At 36.6% G+C, this 17,244-nt stretch overlaps 1 protein-coding gene across 1 annotated transcript in view; it reads left to right on the top strand.

Moving 5' to 3' along the window:
• The window catches only part of PCDH15 (protocadherin related 15), a 1,158,626-nt gene that overhangs the window by 721,695 nt on the left and 419,687 nt on the right, over positions 1 to 17,244 (top strand). Inside the window, exon 19 of the mRNA XM_007944018.2 lies at positions 9,131 to 9,259. Coding sequence (XP_007942209.1) covers positions 9,131 to 9,259 — 129 coding nt within the window. The remainder of the gene's footprint in view (positions 1 to 9,130; positions 9,260 to 17,244) is intronic.

Below are 17,244 nucleotides of genomic sequence, written 5' to 3' on the forward strand. Positions count from 1 at the left end.
AGGCAAGAATGGCCAGACTTCATCTCACCTATTTTGGTCATGTTGTAAGAAGGGACCATTCCCTGGAGAAAGATGTCATGCTTGGTAGGGTGGAGGGTTGACGAAAGAGGGGGAGGCCTTCAATGAGATGGATTGACACGGTGGCTGCAATGATGGGTTCAAGTATAGCAGGGATTGTGGGCTGGCGCGGGATTGGGCAGTGTTTTGTTCTGCTGTGCATGGGGTCGCTATGAGTTGGAAACGACTTGACGGCAGCTTTTAGTATTAATCTTCTGGATTTCTGTGTGTAGATTTTGTATCATTTTGAATTTTTCATTTATTTTGTCATTTTGTTCTTACATTGTCTTTCAAAAATGTTGTTGAGTTTTCTCTGTGTTTTCCTCACTTTTGTAAGTGTGTTCCTTGATCTGTCTGTCAATTCATTGAAGGTACCTAAATAAAATTATTTTGAATTCCTTATCCGGCAGTTCCAATGCTGTATTTTCCTCAGGGATGTGTTTTGGGTCCGTGTCCTGTTCCTTTGTTTCTCTTGCTTTAACTTGCTTCTTTGTGTAAACTGTGATGCTCTTTTGTCTCCAAGGCATTGTGACGTTTTTGTGTTTATATTTAATTGGTGATTGTATGTTAGAGTGACTTGCCACAATTTTTGTTTTCTTTGTATGCTATCTGTGCAAGCAGGGTACTGTACTGTGCTCCTCTATTCACTAGTTGGCAGCACTTATACACTCACCACCTATTGTCACTTTCCTGTTAGCCTCTTGTATGTCCCTGCCGACCCTGGCAAACAGAACCTATTCTTAGGTCCGTGGAATCCAAATGACAATGCTATCACTTTAAAATCCAAAGTGATTGCCACTTGGGAAGATTCAAATGGCTGTACCCTCAGTCACTTTAAATATCCAAAATGCCACTACTTGTAGACATTCAAAATGGCTGTTCCCTCAGTCACTTTAAATATCCAAAATGGCTCCAAATTTTAAACAATCAAAATGTCTGTGCCCTCCATATAGCAGAAAGTCTATAGCTCAGGTTGTCTCTCTCCTTGCTGTTTCCCTTCCTAGTCATAGGCGACCAGCACAGTTGTCCCTGCAGCCCTTGGTGACCAAGGCTGATCTTTAAGTCAATTCTTAGGTCCCAGCACCACTTGGAAATATTCAGGGTGTTGTTCCCTTCAGAGTAGCTGATAGTCCACTTCTCCTACTGGTTCCTTACTCATTGTTTTTGTTCAGGTTTTTCCACTAGTTGTTGCTTAATCCACTTCTGTATAGTTTCTTTCAAAGCTCAGGGCTCTAGGATTATATTCTGTATTTCTGTTGACTGGTTTTTCTTTTCTTTGTTGAAGAGGGTCTGGGTCACTTGTCTGCCTATTCCTCCACCTTACTCAAATATTTTACATGTTTGTGTTTTACAGCTAACAAATCTAAACTATTTCCACAGAAATTATTCTATATGTGTTTATGGGTATACATTTTCTCCAGACACTTGCATATTTTTCAAGTTATGTATTCCCTAAAATACTGAGAATTGTACTTACTGATTAGTAAGTATCAGCCCCTATTTGCCCAAAAATGGTGGACTTGTTATTTAATTTCTTTTTTCTTTAATACTTTATTGTGGTTTAGCTGGAAGTTTACAGAGCATATTAGTTACCCATTTAGCCATTTATATATATATATATCCATTTAGATTGTTCGGTGACATTGTTCACAATTTGCACAATATGTCAGCACTCTTCCTATTTCCACCTTGGGTTCCCCATTTTCATTTATCCAGTTTTCCTGCCCCTTCCTATCTTCTTAAATTTGCTTTTGGGGCAAATTCTGCCTTTTAGTCTAATATAGTTATTAGTTCTGAGGAGGATTTCCTATTGGGTGTTATTGTTTACTTTATACACCTGACTTTTATATGGCTGAAACATGTGGCTGTAGTTCTCAGTTAGAAGGTTGTCTAAGGGCCATAGTCTCAGGGAGTTTCCACCAATCTTTATCAGATCAGTTAGTCTGGTCTTCTTTATGAACTTGAATTTTATTCTACCTTTTCTCCCACTCTGTCAGATACCTTCTACTGTGATCCTAGGCAAAGTGGTCAGTGGTGATAGCCAGGAACCATCTAGTTCTTCTTTTCTCAGTTTGGTGGAAACTGTGGTTCATGAGATCCATGAGTCCTTTGGACTAATTGTTCCCTTGAGTCGGGTTTTTGTCACTCTTTGTTCCAAATAGAGAGAGTCTATAGTTGTAACTTAGATGGCTGTTCACAAGCTTTTAAGACCCCAGTTGCTACTCATCAAAGTAGGATGTAGAATATGTCTTTTTTGGATGATGTTATGCCAATTAATCTAGATGTCCCCCAAGAGTATGGTCTTTAGCCCTTAAACCCAATATCTCAGTCCTGGAAGGAGTTTATCTCAGTCCTGGAAGGTGTTTGGTTATGCTAAGAAGTTTTCATGACTGCACCTGTGCACTCTATTATATGTTGTTGTTATTACATGCTGTTGAGTCATCTCTGACTCCTAGAGGCCCTATGCAAAGCAGAACAAAACACTGCATGGTTCTGTGCCAGCTTCACAATCCTTGCTATATCTGAGCCTATCATTGCATCCACTGTGTCAATTCATCTCGCTGAGGGCCTTCCCATTCTCCATTGACCCTCCACTTTACTGAGCATGATATTCTTCTCCAGGGAATGGTTCCTCCTAACAACATGACCAAAGTGTTATATACATGGGCATATTTGCAGCATGTGCAAATATACATGTAGGAATATCCACAACCAACCCTTTATGTGCACATGGGTGTACTCCCATATGTCCTTCTATCCCTTTTCAGCTTACGTAACATCTTTATGTCCACTGGCACGTTATTGTTTGTTATTTCTGTTGTTACTATACATGTAATAGTATTTATGTTGTTGCTTTCTACTCTTTCATGCTCTTCAGTGTTTTCCATTGCCTTCATTATGTTGTGCTGGCTTCCCTTATATTGTGTGTTGCCTTTTCATTCACCAAAGTTAATATGTGTCTACTGTCTAACACACTGCTGTTGAGTCAGGTCCGAATCATAGTGACCCCTCCTTGGGTTTCCAAGGCAGTATGACTACAGAAGTAGATTGCCCAACCTTTCCAGGGAGTTGGGTGATTTTCCTTCCCACTCACTCCCATCCCTGGTAACCAAAAAATTTTTCTTTCTGTGAATAAACCTATTCTTGACTTTTTATCATAGTGGTCTTATACAATATTTGTCCTCATGTGATTGACTTATTTCACTTAGCATAATGTCCTCCAGGTTTACCCATATTGTGAGATGTTTTGTGGATTCATTGTAAGTCTTTAATGTTGTGTACTATTCCCTTGTATGTATGTATGAAGGAGCTCTGGTGGTGCAGTGCCTAAGGCATTTGACTGCTAGCCAGAAGGCTGGCAGTTCAAATGCACCAGCCACTCCTCAGAAGGAAGATTGGGCAATCTACTTCCGTAGAGATACTGCCTCGGAAACCCAAGGATGGGTTGCCATGAGTTGGATCAGACTCGAGGGCAGTGAATTTGGTATGTATGTGCTACAGTTAGTTTATCCATTCATGCATTGTTGATCACTTAGGTTGTTTCCATTTTTTTGCTTTTGTGAATAATGCTACAATGAACATGGATGTGCATATGTCTATTTATGTCATGGCTCTAATTTCTCTAGTATATATATCTAGAAATGGCATTGCTGGATCATACGGTATTTCTTTCTCTAGCTTTTTGAGGAAGTGTCATACCATTTTTTTGTTGTGTTTCTACCATTTTAAATTCCCACCAGCAATGTATGAGGGTTCCAATCTCCCAACACCTCACTAGCATTTATTGCTTTCTATTTTTTGATCAGCACCATTATTGCTGATGTGAAGTAGTATACCATTGTAGTTTTGATTATCATATCTTTAATGGTTAATAATGAGCATCTTTTTATGTATCAGTTGGCTCCATGAATGTCTTCTTTGGTGAATGTCTGTTCATACCCTTTGCTCATTTTTTTAGTTTTACTCTTTGTCTTTTTGTTGTTTAGGTGTTGGAATTTTCAATAAATTCTAGAGATTAGATCCTTGTCATATATGTCATTGTCAAACATATTTCCCCAGTACTAGGTTCTCTTCTTACTCTCTGGAACATTCTTTTGATGAGCATAAATATTTGATTTTTGGGGTCATAATTGTGTAGTTTCTCTTCTGCTGTTTATACATTTTTAGGTACATTTGATAGTCTACAATGTCATAAGTTATGGCCTCTATTTTTCTTATATGTTTTAGGTTTTACATTTAAGTCTGATTTTGTGTGTTTGGTGTGAGATATGGATCCCATTTAAGTTTTCTGCAAATATATATCCAATTTTGCCAGCACCATTTGTTAAAGAGCCTATCTCTTCCTTATTTAATGGATTTTTGCCCTTTGTCAAAGATCAACTATCCATTTGTAAATTGTGTCATCTACAAATAGGGATACTTCTTCCTTAACAATTTTGATGTCTTTTATTTCCCTTTCTGGCCTTATTGCTCTAGGTAGGCTTTCAAGTACAATATTGAATACAGGTAATGATAAAAAGCATCCTTGTCTAGGACCTGTCCTCAAGGGGAATCCTTTCAGTCTCTCTCTATTAATAATAATATTGGCTGTTGGTTTTGTATATCTGTCCTTAATTATGTTGAGAAATTTCCCTTCTATTCTTATTTTAGTGAGAGATTTTTTTTTTTTTAAATCAGGAATTGATATTGAATTTTATCAAACACCTTTTCTGCATCAAGTGAGATAGCCATGTGATTATTTTCCTTTTCTTTTCTTTATGTGGTGGATTATATGGATTGATTTTTTTAATGTTGAACCATCCTTGCAAGTGGATATGAATCCCATTCAGTCATAATGTATTATTTTTTGAATATGCTGTTGAGTTCTCTTGGCTAGGATTTTATTGAGAATTTTTGTGTCTGTATTCATGAGGGATATTGGTCTATAGGTTTTTTTTTTTCTTTTTTAGTGATATCTTTGCCTGGCTTTGGTATCAGAGTTATGTTGACTTAGAATAAAGTTGGGAGTATTCCTTCTTTTTATATATTCTGGAATAGTTTAAGTAGTATTGGTGTCATCTCTTCTCTGAATGTTTAGTAGAATTCTCCAGTAAATCCATATGGGCTAGGGTTCTTTTGTTGCTGTTGTTCGGAGTTTTTTTTGTTTGTTTGGGTGTTTTAGCCACATCTGGTGGTACATTGCCTAAAACATTTGACTGCTAACCAGAAGATTGGTGGTTCAAACCTACTACCCACTCCCTGGAAGGAAGATAGGGCAATCTATTTCTGTAAAGATTTACTGCCTCAGAAACCCAATGGAGGTTGCTGTGAGTTGGAATTGACTTGATGCCAATGAGGTTTTTTTTTTTTTTTTTTTTTTTTAATGCTTATGACTTTAAATTTTCACCAGACACATGATTATTTTTCAAGTTATGTAAAAGTCCCTAAGACATTGAGAAATATACCTACATGGTTTATAAGAATCAGCTTCTATTTGTACAAAAATGGTGGACTTGTCCTTTAATATCTTAGTTTAGTGATCTAGTTCCATTCTACATTGCTGAGTTACATGTCACCGTCTTTGACTGAGGACCCAGAATAGCCTGAACACATCTCACTCCATAGTGTCAAGACTGCAGATTTTAAAATCTGTGATAAATATAATGCACTGAGAGAACAACAGTATTGTAGGCTGACATAGAGGGGGTTAGACAGTTTGAAGAAGAGCCTACAAACTCTAGTGTGACCTGCTCTTAGATTTTGGCTTCAGGCAGTCAATTTTAATGTCTTGTTCACCCTCAGGCAAACTGGAAACTACTGCAACCGTGAAAAAATGCTTCTTCTTACTAGTTTCAACTCTAATACAACTTTTCAAGAAATAAGATTTGTTAACCTTTTTTTTTAATAATAAAAACAATGTAGCTTTCTTAGATAATATTTGGAAAATACATAAAAATTATAAGAAGAAAATAAAATTATCTCTATTCCATCTAACCAGATAGCATTTGAATTTTTTATACATTTTCACATGCATTTACACATGTGTGTATATTTCTATGTGCATGTTTTAAATTAAATGTGTTTATGGAATTACAACAAACACACAAAAGAGTGTAGAAATCATAATTGTACAGCTCCAAAAATTCACTACCCAGAACAACAGAAAAAAAATTAATCACCACTCTAGAAGCCCACTCTTAATGATCTCTCAGTCCTTACTCTATTTCCTCTTTAAGAATAACCACTATCCTGACTTCTGTCTCTGTGGAGTGATTGTATCTGTTTCTGAAATTTTTATAAATGGAATCTTAAAGTATGCATTCTTTGGTGTCTGACTTCTTTCAGTTAACTTCTTGTTAATGAAATCCATCCATGTGATTCCTATAGCAGTAGTTTGTTTATTCTTATTACTGTATCTTGTTCTATTGCATGCATAAACTGCAGTCTGTATAACCAGTCTACTATCAATAGGTATTTTGGATTGTTTCCAGGTTTCAGATATATAGCACTGCTCTGACCATCTTTGTACAAGCTGTTAAGTAAAAATTATATTGCTTATTTAGCTATTAAATATGGGACTATATACAAAGCATATATGAATAGCTATGTGAATTTTCATAGAGCTATCACATCAATGTCACCATAACACAGATAAAAAATTAATCATTACCTATGCCTAAGAAACCCCTACTATGCCTAGCAATTTTGCAATGAAAAGTCATAGATGTTTGAGATAAAAATATATTGCTAAAAAGAGGATTTACTTTTGCTTTTAACCATGTGCCATCTGGACTCCTTTCTGTTAACATATCCATTGCCGTAGAGGCGATTCTTACCTTGTAGAACAGAGTAGAACTTCACCCATAGGGTTTCCAAGTCCGTAAATCTTCACAGGAGCAGACTGTCACATCCTTTTCCCACAGGGTGGCTGGCAGGTTTGAACTGCTGACATTTCAGTTCACAGCTGAGCACTTAACCACTGCACCACTGGATCTCTTTTTCTGTAACATAAGAGCCATAGAATAAAATAAAATAAGCCCATTGCTGTAGAGTCAGTTCTGATTCTTAGCTAGGCCACGTGTGTCAGAGTAGAAACACACTCTGGAGTTTTCATGGCTGTGAACTTTCTAAAGCAGCATGTCAGGCTTCTCATCTCAGGTGTCTCTGGGTGGGTTTGAACTGCCAAACTTAGAGTTAGTAGCTCAGTGCGTAACTATTCGTGCCAACCAGATTACCTTCATCTGATTGAATTAAGGTGAAAGCAAGGGCAAATCATTTTAATCCAATTAGAGTACGAGTGTATGGTTTTAGTTTGAATAAGTCTGATTTAGGACCAGACAATTTTCTTTTGTTATAGATAAGATCTCTATGAGTCAGAAATAATTTGATGGCACTTAGCAACAACAGTTCCAGTGAAGTCTTAGTTATAGGAATTAGAGCTTCAATTATTCCAAAGGAAAACTTGGGATATTTACTAGAACCCCTTCTACTGGGGGAGCCCTGGTGGTACAGTGGTTAAGCACTTGGTTTCTAAATAAAAGGTTTTCCTCTGTTTTATAGGGCTGCTATGTGTTGGAATCAACTTGATGGCAGTGAGTTAGGTTGGTTTTGGACTCCTACGTGGTAGCTAGGGCATTCTGTTTTTGACTGCTCAGCATCATGACTGGTACAAACTCTTCCGATTCTCTCGCTGTTAGTCAGTTCTTTGTGCTGAGCATTTTGGCCTCTCACCTCATATCACTTTTGAATTAGAAGCAGTCGTATTTATATTTATTTTTTTTCTTTCTTATTTATTTTCATTTTTAAAAGTTATTTTCTTATAATGGTTGAGAATATGCACAGCAAAATATACACCAATTCAGCCATTTCTACATATGGAGTTCCGTACCATTCATTCCATTCTTCTAGTTGTGCAAACATTCTCACCCTCTTTCTCTGAGTTCTTCCTCCATTAACACAAACTCATTGCCCCCTAAGATTCCTATCTGATATTTTGAGTTGCCATTATCAATTTCATCCCAGATACATAGTTCTTAAAAGAAAATAATGTTCAAGGAAGATGTTTTCACTAGTTATACTAAACTATGCTTATATTTTTTAAAACAAAAGTTGGATTGTATTGGATTTGGATTTCTCATAACAGTCTCATACTGTTTTTCTTCCCATTTTTAGTTGACATGTTATTAAATATTTTGACATTTTATCACAATAGCTTTTTTTTTTTTTTCCCCCAGCAAAGGGTTCTTTCTTTCTCTGAATTTTGTTCTTATCTTTCTGTGATCTTCTCTACACTGTAACATGCAAGGTGGAGGTCATGTGTTCTATTCAGAGTTTGATTAGAGAGAGTAGTTTTCAAATTGAATGATGTATGAACATATTTCTTGATTGTGCAACAGTCATTGACCCACATAATACTCTATGATTGCAACAGGCCAGAGATTGACCTTTTAATAAAGGTAGGCCACAGTTTCTTTCACCTGCTTAATAGTTCTTTATGTTGTGTGGCCATAAGATAATCATTTAATGACTAGTGTCTTGTCCTCAAACTGCTGGTTTACATGTGAATTTACAGAATTATTAATATAGTGTTTTATGATAACATTAGTTTACCTAAAAAAAATCATTTGATGTATCATCTTATTTTATAGTGTGCTAGTTTTATTTTTAAACAGAGACAACTATAAGTAGTAAAAAGTAGAGAAATGGTACATTTCACAGAAAAAAAAAAAAAAGGTGAGTATATATAAACAAAAGGTTGCTATCCATAAAACGTGAACATAATAAAGATAAAATCACCTTCTGAAAGTAAGACCCCAGGATATACCTTGACATTTTCCAGAAGATGTTTGCTCTTTAATATCATCGTTTACTCTTTTTTTTTTTTTTTTTGAGGTATTGGAAAATTGCAAGCTGCTGCTTCTGCTGCTTTTCTTTCCTTTTTTTTTTTTTGTGTGTGTGTGTGTGTGGAAAGTTAAGGGATAGGAATAGTAATGAAATGACACACTTTGCAGACAGACCAGTGTGAGGATGACCACATAACTGACTTCAAAATAAAAATAGCTCTTCTCACATTTATTCTTGCTTTTTCTTTCAGACCTCAACTGCCACAGTAAATGTGGTAGTGACAGATGTCAATGACAATGCTCCTGTGTTTGATCCATATTTGCCTAGAAATTTGTCTGTAGTGGAGGAAGAAATCAATGCCTTTGTGGGTCAAGTAAGGGTAAGAGAAATATTTACATATCTACCTTAAATATATTTAAAAGTGCATATTTTTCTTACATTTTAATTTGAAAAGAGATTCAGCTAATGAAATCTGTTAATTGATGCAGCAACAAAATTGTTTGAAAGCAATCAGTAAGATTGGTTGTGTTTAAGGCGACACAGTAATAATGTCCATTCACTTTTGATCACTGTGCTAGATAATATCAAGATATTTTTCTATAAAACATATCCTATACATTTAGATTTAACTTATTAGGCTTGATTTATATTTTATAATTTAAATATCAGTTAACTTGGGATTATCCTTTTCTTATTTAATGTATATATTCATATCCTAGAATAATAATAAAAAAATTTAAAGAAATATATAATTAGCAATTTTATTAAGTATGGTTTTGGAAATTCATATCTCAAAATAGATATATTTTATGTAAATTCACATGATATTGTAAACATACCTTTAGTATATAGAGTATACCTTATATTTCACATACACCCCTTGTCCAGTACCTTCATGATTCATTTCTAGTCATGCCTCCTGGTTCCTGCCTGGACATATTAGCAGTTATTTTGGTGAGTAACTCCTTTCTCCTAAAACAGAGACAGTCCCGGCCTAATTGATCTATGCTGGGACTTGAATATAGTTAGTACTCTAGATTCCCGCCCCCCCCAGAAAAAAAAAAAAAACTCACTGTAATGTCGAATTGATTCAACTCATAGCGACCCCTCCTTGGGTTTGTGAGATGGTACCTCTATGGAAGTAGATTGCCCAATAATTTTGAGGGTAGGTGTGTATGTTTTTAAACATTTACTTCAGATGAGGCTTTTATGTGGTCTCCAAACAAGAAAAGAATCCTCACCCAGCAAGGAACAGTGAGCCAACCAGATCACCAAGATCACGTTTCAAGGTCCCACTTTTTCCTTATTAGGGCACTGACTTATTCTAGGAGGCTTGCTGGGGCTTTAAAAGTAACCCTCCTCTGTAGTTCAGTAGCTCTTATAATCAGGCGCAGGATCTAATTGTCAGTCCACTCTTCTCTCTGGCTGCAAAATATGAAGGTTTCTTTAAATGATGTTGTCTTAGAGGTCTAACTTTTACTACAGGCCCTGGGTTTTCAGTTGGTAAGTTTGAACCTGTCTTTTTCTTTTTTTTTTTTTTTCCCTCTCTTCAGAACATTGACAATACTTACAACTAACCAACTCCACAGTCATTAAAATTGCTATGGTCACTATTTTGCTCAGATCCCAGAGAGACTGCATAAGGCATAACTCCTTCCACTTTTACTCTATCCCAGTTCATTGCTGGGGAAAATCTTGGCATTGGTGCTGTTAGAATATGCCGTGGGTTATCAAAATGATCTTGATGGAATATGTTCAGCAAGTAATTCAAATGCAGAATCTCATTTTAGGCATCTGTATAACACTCCCTTCTCTGTAACACATCTGCTACCAAATGCTTTATTTTGGATTCTCCCAGAAGAAAACCAAAAGATTCAGGTATAAGCAGATTTTTGAGACCTACTTGTAACACTAATAGGGAAGTGAGGCAGTGATGCAGAGAAGGGACAACAGCCAACAAAGGGATTGCTGTTAAGCCAGTTCTCATAATGACTGAGCTTAATCCTGAAGAAATACTTTCTGGGAAATGGTTGAGAACACATGCCTCAGAATCATCTCTCCTGAGAAGTAAGAGTACCAAAAATTCACACTCTAAATCTTGAAAGTCCATGATCATGGAGGATGTGGGTGCAAATTTTGACACTCCCTGTCTCCTGAACAAGCAAGCTATCAGTTCTCGGCAATTCTGATATTCAGAATTCAGTCACACTGCAGATGTTAGCAGGTGGAAGTTGGCCAGAGCATACCAAATGGTCTGAGGGACATGCAAGGGGCACTGACAATTTCTGCTACACTAAGCAAAGAAAGTGATAAAATCTATAATAGAGGCTTGTGCAGAAGGCATAGAAAAGAGGATGAGGCTGAAGAGGAATCATGAAGGATGAAAACTGGGAAGTGGAATGGTGGGAGAGGTTGCGAGCAATCTTGGGAAATGTAATTCCATAAGTAAAGGCACAGTAGAACAAGAGAATGTGACATGTCATAATTATAAGTGAGATTTACCCCATCATGAATGTTTCTCTATGCCACATTATAGAAGGTACTGGAGGAACCACTGAAGGATCTGTTGCTGAGATACGGCTTCATCAGATTGGTGTTTTATAAAGATTACTCTGATATAGCCTGGAATGGGATATTCTCAACAACCAAAATATGAATTTGAAGGAAATTGTAATGCTCAGAAATATGAGGCTTGAACTAATATTATACTCTAGTCATACTGGCAATTGTATTATATCACATGTGTCACTTTAGGATGCCACATTGATAAAAATGGAAAAATTAATTTAGTCATTTCTATCACCTATTCAAAGGAGCTGTAATGGTGCAGTGGTTAAAACATTTGGCCACTACCCAAAAGATTGCCCATTCAAATCTACTAGCCACTCTGTAGGAGAAAGATGAGGCAGTCTGCTTATATAAAGATTTACAGCCTTGGAAAACCTATGTCACAGTTCTGCTTGGTCCTATAGGGTGGTTATGAGTCAAAATCCACTCAAGAGAGTGGGTTTGGTTTCTTAGTTATCAACTATTCAGGCAAAACAAACAGGTATTAGAATCATTTAAGATAGTTGTCTTTCTCATTTTCTTTAATTCATTTAAATTTGGAGAGAATACATATTGAATACAGAACAAATAACATACATGTAGACATCAACATGATTAATTTTCTTTTTTATAATTTTTAGTGTATTTCTTGCCATTTTTCTTAGTGACTCTTTGTCATTGAAGGCATTGTGGCATTAAACAAGTTTTTTGCTTCCTAGTTCTTAAATTTGATGAGGAATAGTCTCTATAATTTGTTCTAGCATTAAAAGTTGGAATATGAACCTTAACACTTCTATTCTGATAAAATGCTAATTATCCTGGCCTTTAGACATTAACATGTTTTCATAAAAACTAAAATGATTTTTGAAAGTACAAAGGAAGAAGAGAACATCCGAAGAAGGCTGTATCCAACTGATTCTGCACAGTTTCAGAAAAGTTGTAATGTTCATGGATTGGAATTTTGATTGTATCATAATGGTCTCCTGTTACTACCTAATGATAATTATATAATACATTAATTTTACTAAATGACTCATGCACCGCTAGTAAAATTTATTTTTAATTGTCATGAAAACTATTAAGACACACTTACAACCAAGATACATATGGTTAATTATTGTGCTGAATTTGAGTTACCAGCTTTATAATGATATTTAAATATGAATATTCCAATAATTGGATTATAATGCTGAAGGAACTTTTTATTTACTTTTAACAGTAACATTGTCATACTAAACTATATTAAAAAACGTAATGCTTATGAAGGAATATTTAAGGATTATGCAGAGCAAAATACCTTCATGCAGCATGATTTAAAAAAATAATAATAATTACCATTGTAGGACTGCCTATACACAAAGCACAGAATACTACATTTAAAGTTGAAAATCTTATTCATATTCCCAAAGCACTTGTATAGCTGGAGATAAAGCATGTGTGCAGGATAACCTAGCAAACACCGCAAGACAATAGTCATGTCAGTTGTCAAATGTGATACGGTTTATTTACTCAAAAAATGAGAAAGAATACTGTGGACCGAGGTGGCCAAGTCAGGAGGTATGGAGAAAATGGACATCTGAAGTTCTTTGATTTTATGTTGAAAGAATAGAAGAAATATCAGGCAAAAGAAATAGGATACAAATAGAATTGACCTTATGCAGGCAATTTGAGGACAAAAAGTCAATAGCGTGACAACAGTGGAAGATGTGCTTAGAGAAGTTCTGAAAAATTGATTTAGAACAATGTTAAATTCAGATGGGGAAGGCCAAGGAAACTAATGAAATAGTGACTGATGCAAAGACTTGATATCATCTCAATGATACCCCTCTTGTATTGTACTGTTTTGTTCAGTATCCATCATAATACTTCACAGGAAATATAATTCAAAGAATCTGTGCATCCATGTATTCATAGCCTGACTCTGGACCACAAGCATGACAGCAGTTCATAAATACTGAGAATAGGTCTTGGCTATGAGCTCTTACACCAGTTACTACGGAACTGTCCGAATCTCAAGTTCCTGGGTGCACGTAGTCCCTCAGAGGACCCTAAATGTGTCTATGTGATTAGGAATTTCCCTCTCTGATTATTAAATCTTCTATAGTCCTGGTCTTAGTTTCCTTGAGACTCTGCCAAAGAGCCAGATGTGTGCTACTGTGTGTATGTATGAATATGTGTGCATGTGTGTGTGTGCGTGTGCGTATGTATGTATGTAAATATATATTATTGTTAAATGGCATGAGTAGTTTAGGGTAAAGCTTGGGCTATTGTTGGAAATATGCCATGTTTAATAAAATTTAGCAAACTATATTGTGTGCTTTCTAGATTCCTATTTATACATAAAATGAAGGACCTGCTGGAAAATAATTCATCCTAATGGGTTGAATTAGGCAGATGAGTTTCATTCCATTGTAAAACCTGTGTCTTCAGAGGTGGTGATGCTTGGTTCAACACAGTGTCTATTATTTTCATTTGTGTTCTTAGCTAATGTCCCAGGGACTCTGTTCTGGTTAGCTAGTGCTGCTCTAACAGGAATATACCACAAATGGGACAGCCTTAACAAACAGGAGTTTATTCTTTTACAGTTTGGAGGCTTTCAGTCCAAGTTCAAAGTGCCAGGCTCTAGGGGCTGGGTGAAAGCCCCTCAACCTTGGGGTCCAGCTCTGCCTCCTGCTCCCAGCCCACTAGAGCTAGAGGTATTTCTTCACTCAGACAGCTGCTGGCTGCTGAGGCTGACAAACACAAGGTTGACAAGTAAAAAGGCACAGTCCCTATGTTACCAACCCACATGGCAGGCCATTGATTTACATCCATTGTAAGTCCCTAGGTTGGCAGAGTCTAGCAGGCTAATGAACAATGACACAGCTACATGCAGGGTCCAAGAGTGCCATAAGCTAGAGACTATCCCCAAGGCTTCTTCTTATATACAGGAAGCAGACCACATCCCAAAGGCAGCTACTCAACTGCTTGTGGTGTATCCCACCATGGAATTAATTACCAATCTCACCATGGAAAATAACTACCACCAGCTGCCCAGCCACTCAACCAGACCCAGCCAAGTTGACACACAGACTTAACCACCATAGACTCAATCTGGAATCTGGGTTGGGAAGTGAGGAGAAGATAAAAGGAAATCTATGTCTAAGATACAGCACAGAAAGAAAACCTCTGTGTGGGTAGATAGAAGTTGCTGGAATGGAAGTGTGGTGTAGAAGCCTTCAAGCTCGTTTCACAAGTGCCTAGCTTTTGTCGTGGCATCTGGTTGAAGAATTTCTTAGGGGCCTAAATTCTCCAGATTAAGCACTAAATTCATCTTAACTTTTCAGAGTAACCCAGGGCATAAATGCAGGCACAAACACACCAGAGAAGGCACACTTGGAAATAGAATTGGCTGTTAAATTCTAGAAAGGTTCTCAGCACTGTGCACAATATAGTGTGAGTCACTTCCCAGCAGACATTCAGTTAATGCCTTGTAGACACTGGCATGCTGAACTGACTTCTTTGAGCTCTAGGTAACAAAAAATAGAGCCCTGAGTCAACAAAGTGTTCTTCCAGTTCTAAAACAATAGAGACTGAATTTATTTAACTTCAACCACAAATGTCTTCCCAACATGAGATCTTCATGCTAAATCTTAGCTGACATTAAGTGGTAATGATTCAGTTTTAAACCCTTAAAGCTGTTTTGAAAATCATTAGTAAATTGCAGTGTTTAGAAATATAGTGATTGTGTCATTTTAAAAAGGAAATTGATATTTCCTTCAAGTGTACAATTTAATATTAAACGAAATAAATCTGAACCTCAGTGGTCTATCTCTGATGAATGTAGTTGTCTTCTCCTTATGTGGGGTCCTAAAAATGAAATGAAGGTGAGGAGCTTTTTGGTGCTTTATTTATTTATTTTTTCTTTCTTTGGAGCTCAGCATGACATCCTACAATGCCTAAAGCTGTAATACTTCTTTTTTTAAGTGGGCCACCAGTGGAGATTTTTATGTGTTCTCTTATCGAGTCAAACTATATAATGAAACCAATGTACTCGGTGTGGTAAAGAGAAATGCTCACAGAATTCAGAAAATTGGTAACGTCCATTTCAAAGCTGCTACCTAAAGCTTTCTAAAATCGATATTTATTATTTGTGAATTTTTTAAAACTTGATCTTTCAAATATTCATCTAGCAGCTCATAAATGGGTTAGACAGGTAGGGGTATTTCTTACATTTATTTGGGACATACTCATTCAGCAGTTCTTAGTGTTATAATGCTCAGGTATTATAACAAATACATGTATGTGTGTATGCATTTATGTACGTGCAACCCCAAGTATGCAATGAATGACATGCTTCTCCCCCAACACCATCATCACCAATCATCATTTTTATTGTTAAAGGCTAGCTTTATCTTAACTTCTCTACTCCATTTAAAACAGATCTCCCTTTTCTTCTGTGTCTGTATCTTCTTTCTCCTGGTTTTTGTGTTTAAACACACTGGATCTTTCTGCCTTCCCCTTATCTTTGTGGTCCTTAGACTCTGGATTTTGGAAGTGTCTTACATGTTGCCTTTCTAACTTTCTGACTTTCTAGACATTCCTTTTGAGAAACCCCACTTATTCCCACAGGTTTATTTGCATTTAAATGCGGATGTCTCAAACAGCTGTATCTTTAGCCTGTTCTGCTCCTCAGGGCTACAGCTTTAAATAGACATTTCTCTGTAAAACAAATTCACTTAAATGCTCTACAGGGATATCAACTTCAACATGTTTAAGACCAAGCTGTTATTTTTACCATTTGCAGAAATGGCTCCAACTCCTGGATTCTGCATCTCAAAGTCATTCCCATAGCCAGATGCAGGGGAGCCATCCTTCACACTCCCTGTAGCCCCAGCCCACTGTCATCAAGTCCATTCCTACTCACAGCTACCCCCATTGCATTTCCAAGGCTGTACATCTTTATGGAAGTAATTTGCCTAATCTTCCTCCTTTGGAGCAGCTAGTGAGTTCGAACTGCTGACTTTCTGGTTAGCATCCAAATAAATGCCTTACCCACTATGCCACCAGAGCTCCTTCCCCATACCATAACATGTTAAATATAATTTTACATGTTTCTGATTGTTCTCACATTCTCCTCTCCCCAAACAACCATAGTCAAGTTCTCATCATTTCTTACATGAACTATTATTACAGTCTCTTCTTTGGTTTTACTGACACTGGTCTTGAAATCTCATAATTATCTTCAATGATGGCCTATAATGATGTTGTTAATAAACATAGTTCAAGAGATAGTCCATATTCCTCAATGTAGCATACAATATACACCTCCGATCTCCCACTACTGCTTTTGCAACTTTACTTCCAGGAATACTTACTAACCTACTTGTAATTCCGAACAAATTTTCTCAGTATTTTCCTGTGTCTTTTTTCTGTACTGATGCCCCCTACATGGATTTCCTCTTTATCCTTCTTTTCTTGGATAACTCACCCTTAAGTTTCTAGTCAGACATCTTTTCCTCCACAAATTTTTTTCTGAACTTTTGGATGGCCCAGGTATTTCCAACTCTTATCCCATTTTACACTGCAAAATGTGTTCATAGGACTTTCAAAAGACTTTGAAATTATCTATGCATCCAAATTTCTTCTTCTTCTTCTTCTTTTTTTTCTTTAGTTTTGTTGTGGTGAAAACACACAGCAAGACATTCACCAATGTAACAGCTTCCTGTTTACAGCTCAGGGACGTTGATGATATTTTTCATGTTGTGCCACCATTATTATTAGGCTTTCCAAAATAGCCCACCACCATTAGCACAAACTCAGTGCCTCACAAACAAA

Source organism: Orycteropus afer, unplaced genomic scaffold, assembly GCF_000298275.1.
Source record: "Orycteropus afer afer isolate SDZICR_OR568_19922 unplaced genomic scaffold, OryAfe1.0 scaffold00118, whole genome shotgun sequence".
Classification (NCBI taxonomy): domain Eukaryota; kingdom Metazoa; phylum Chordata; class Mammalia; order Tubulidentata; family Orycteropodidae; genus Orycteropus; species Orycteropus afer.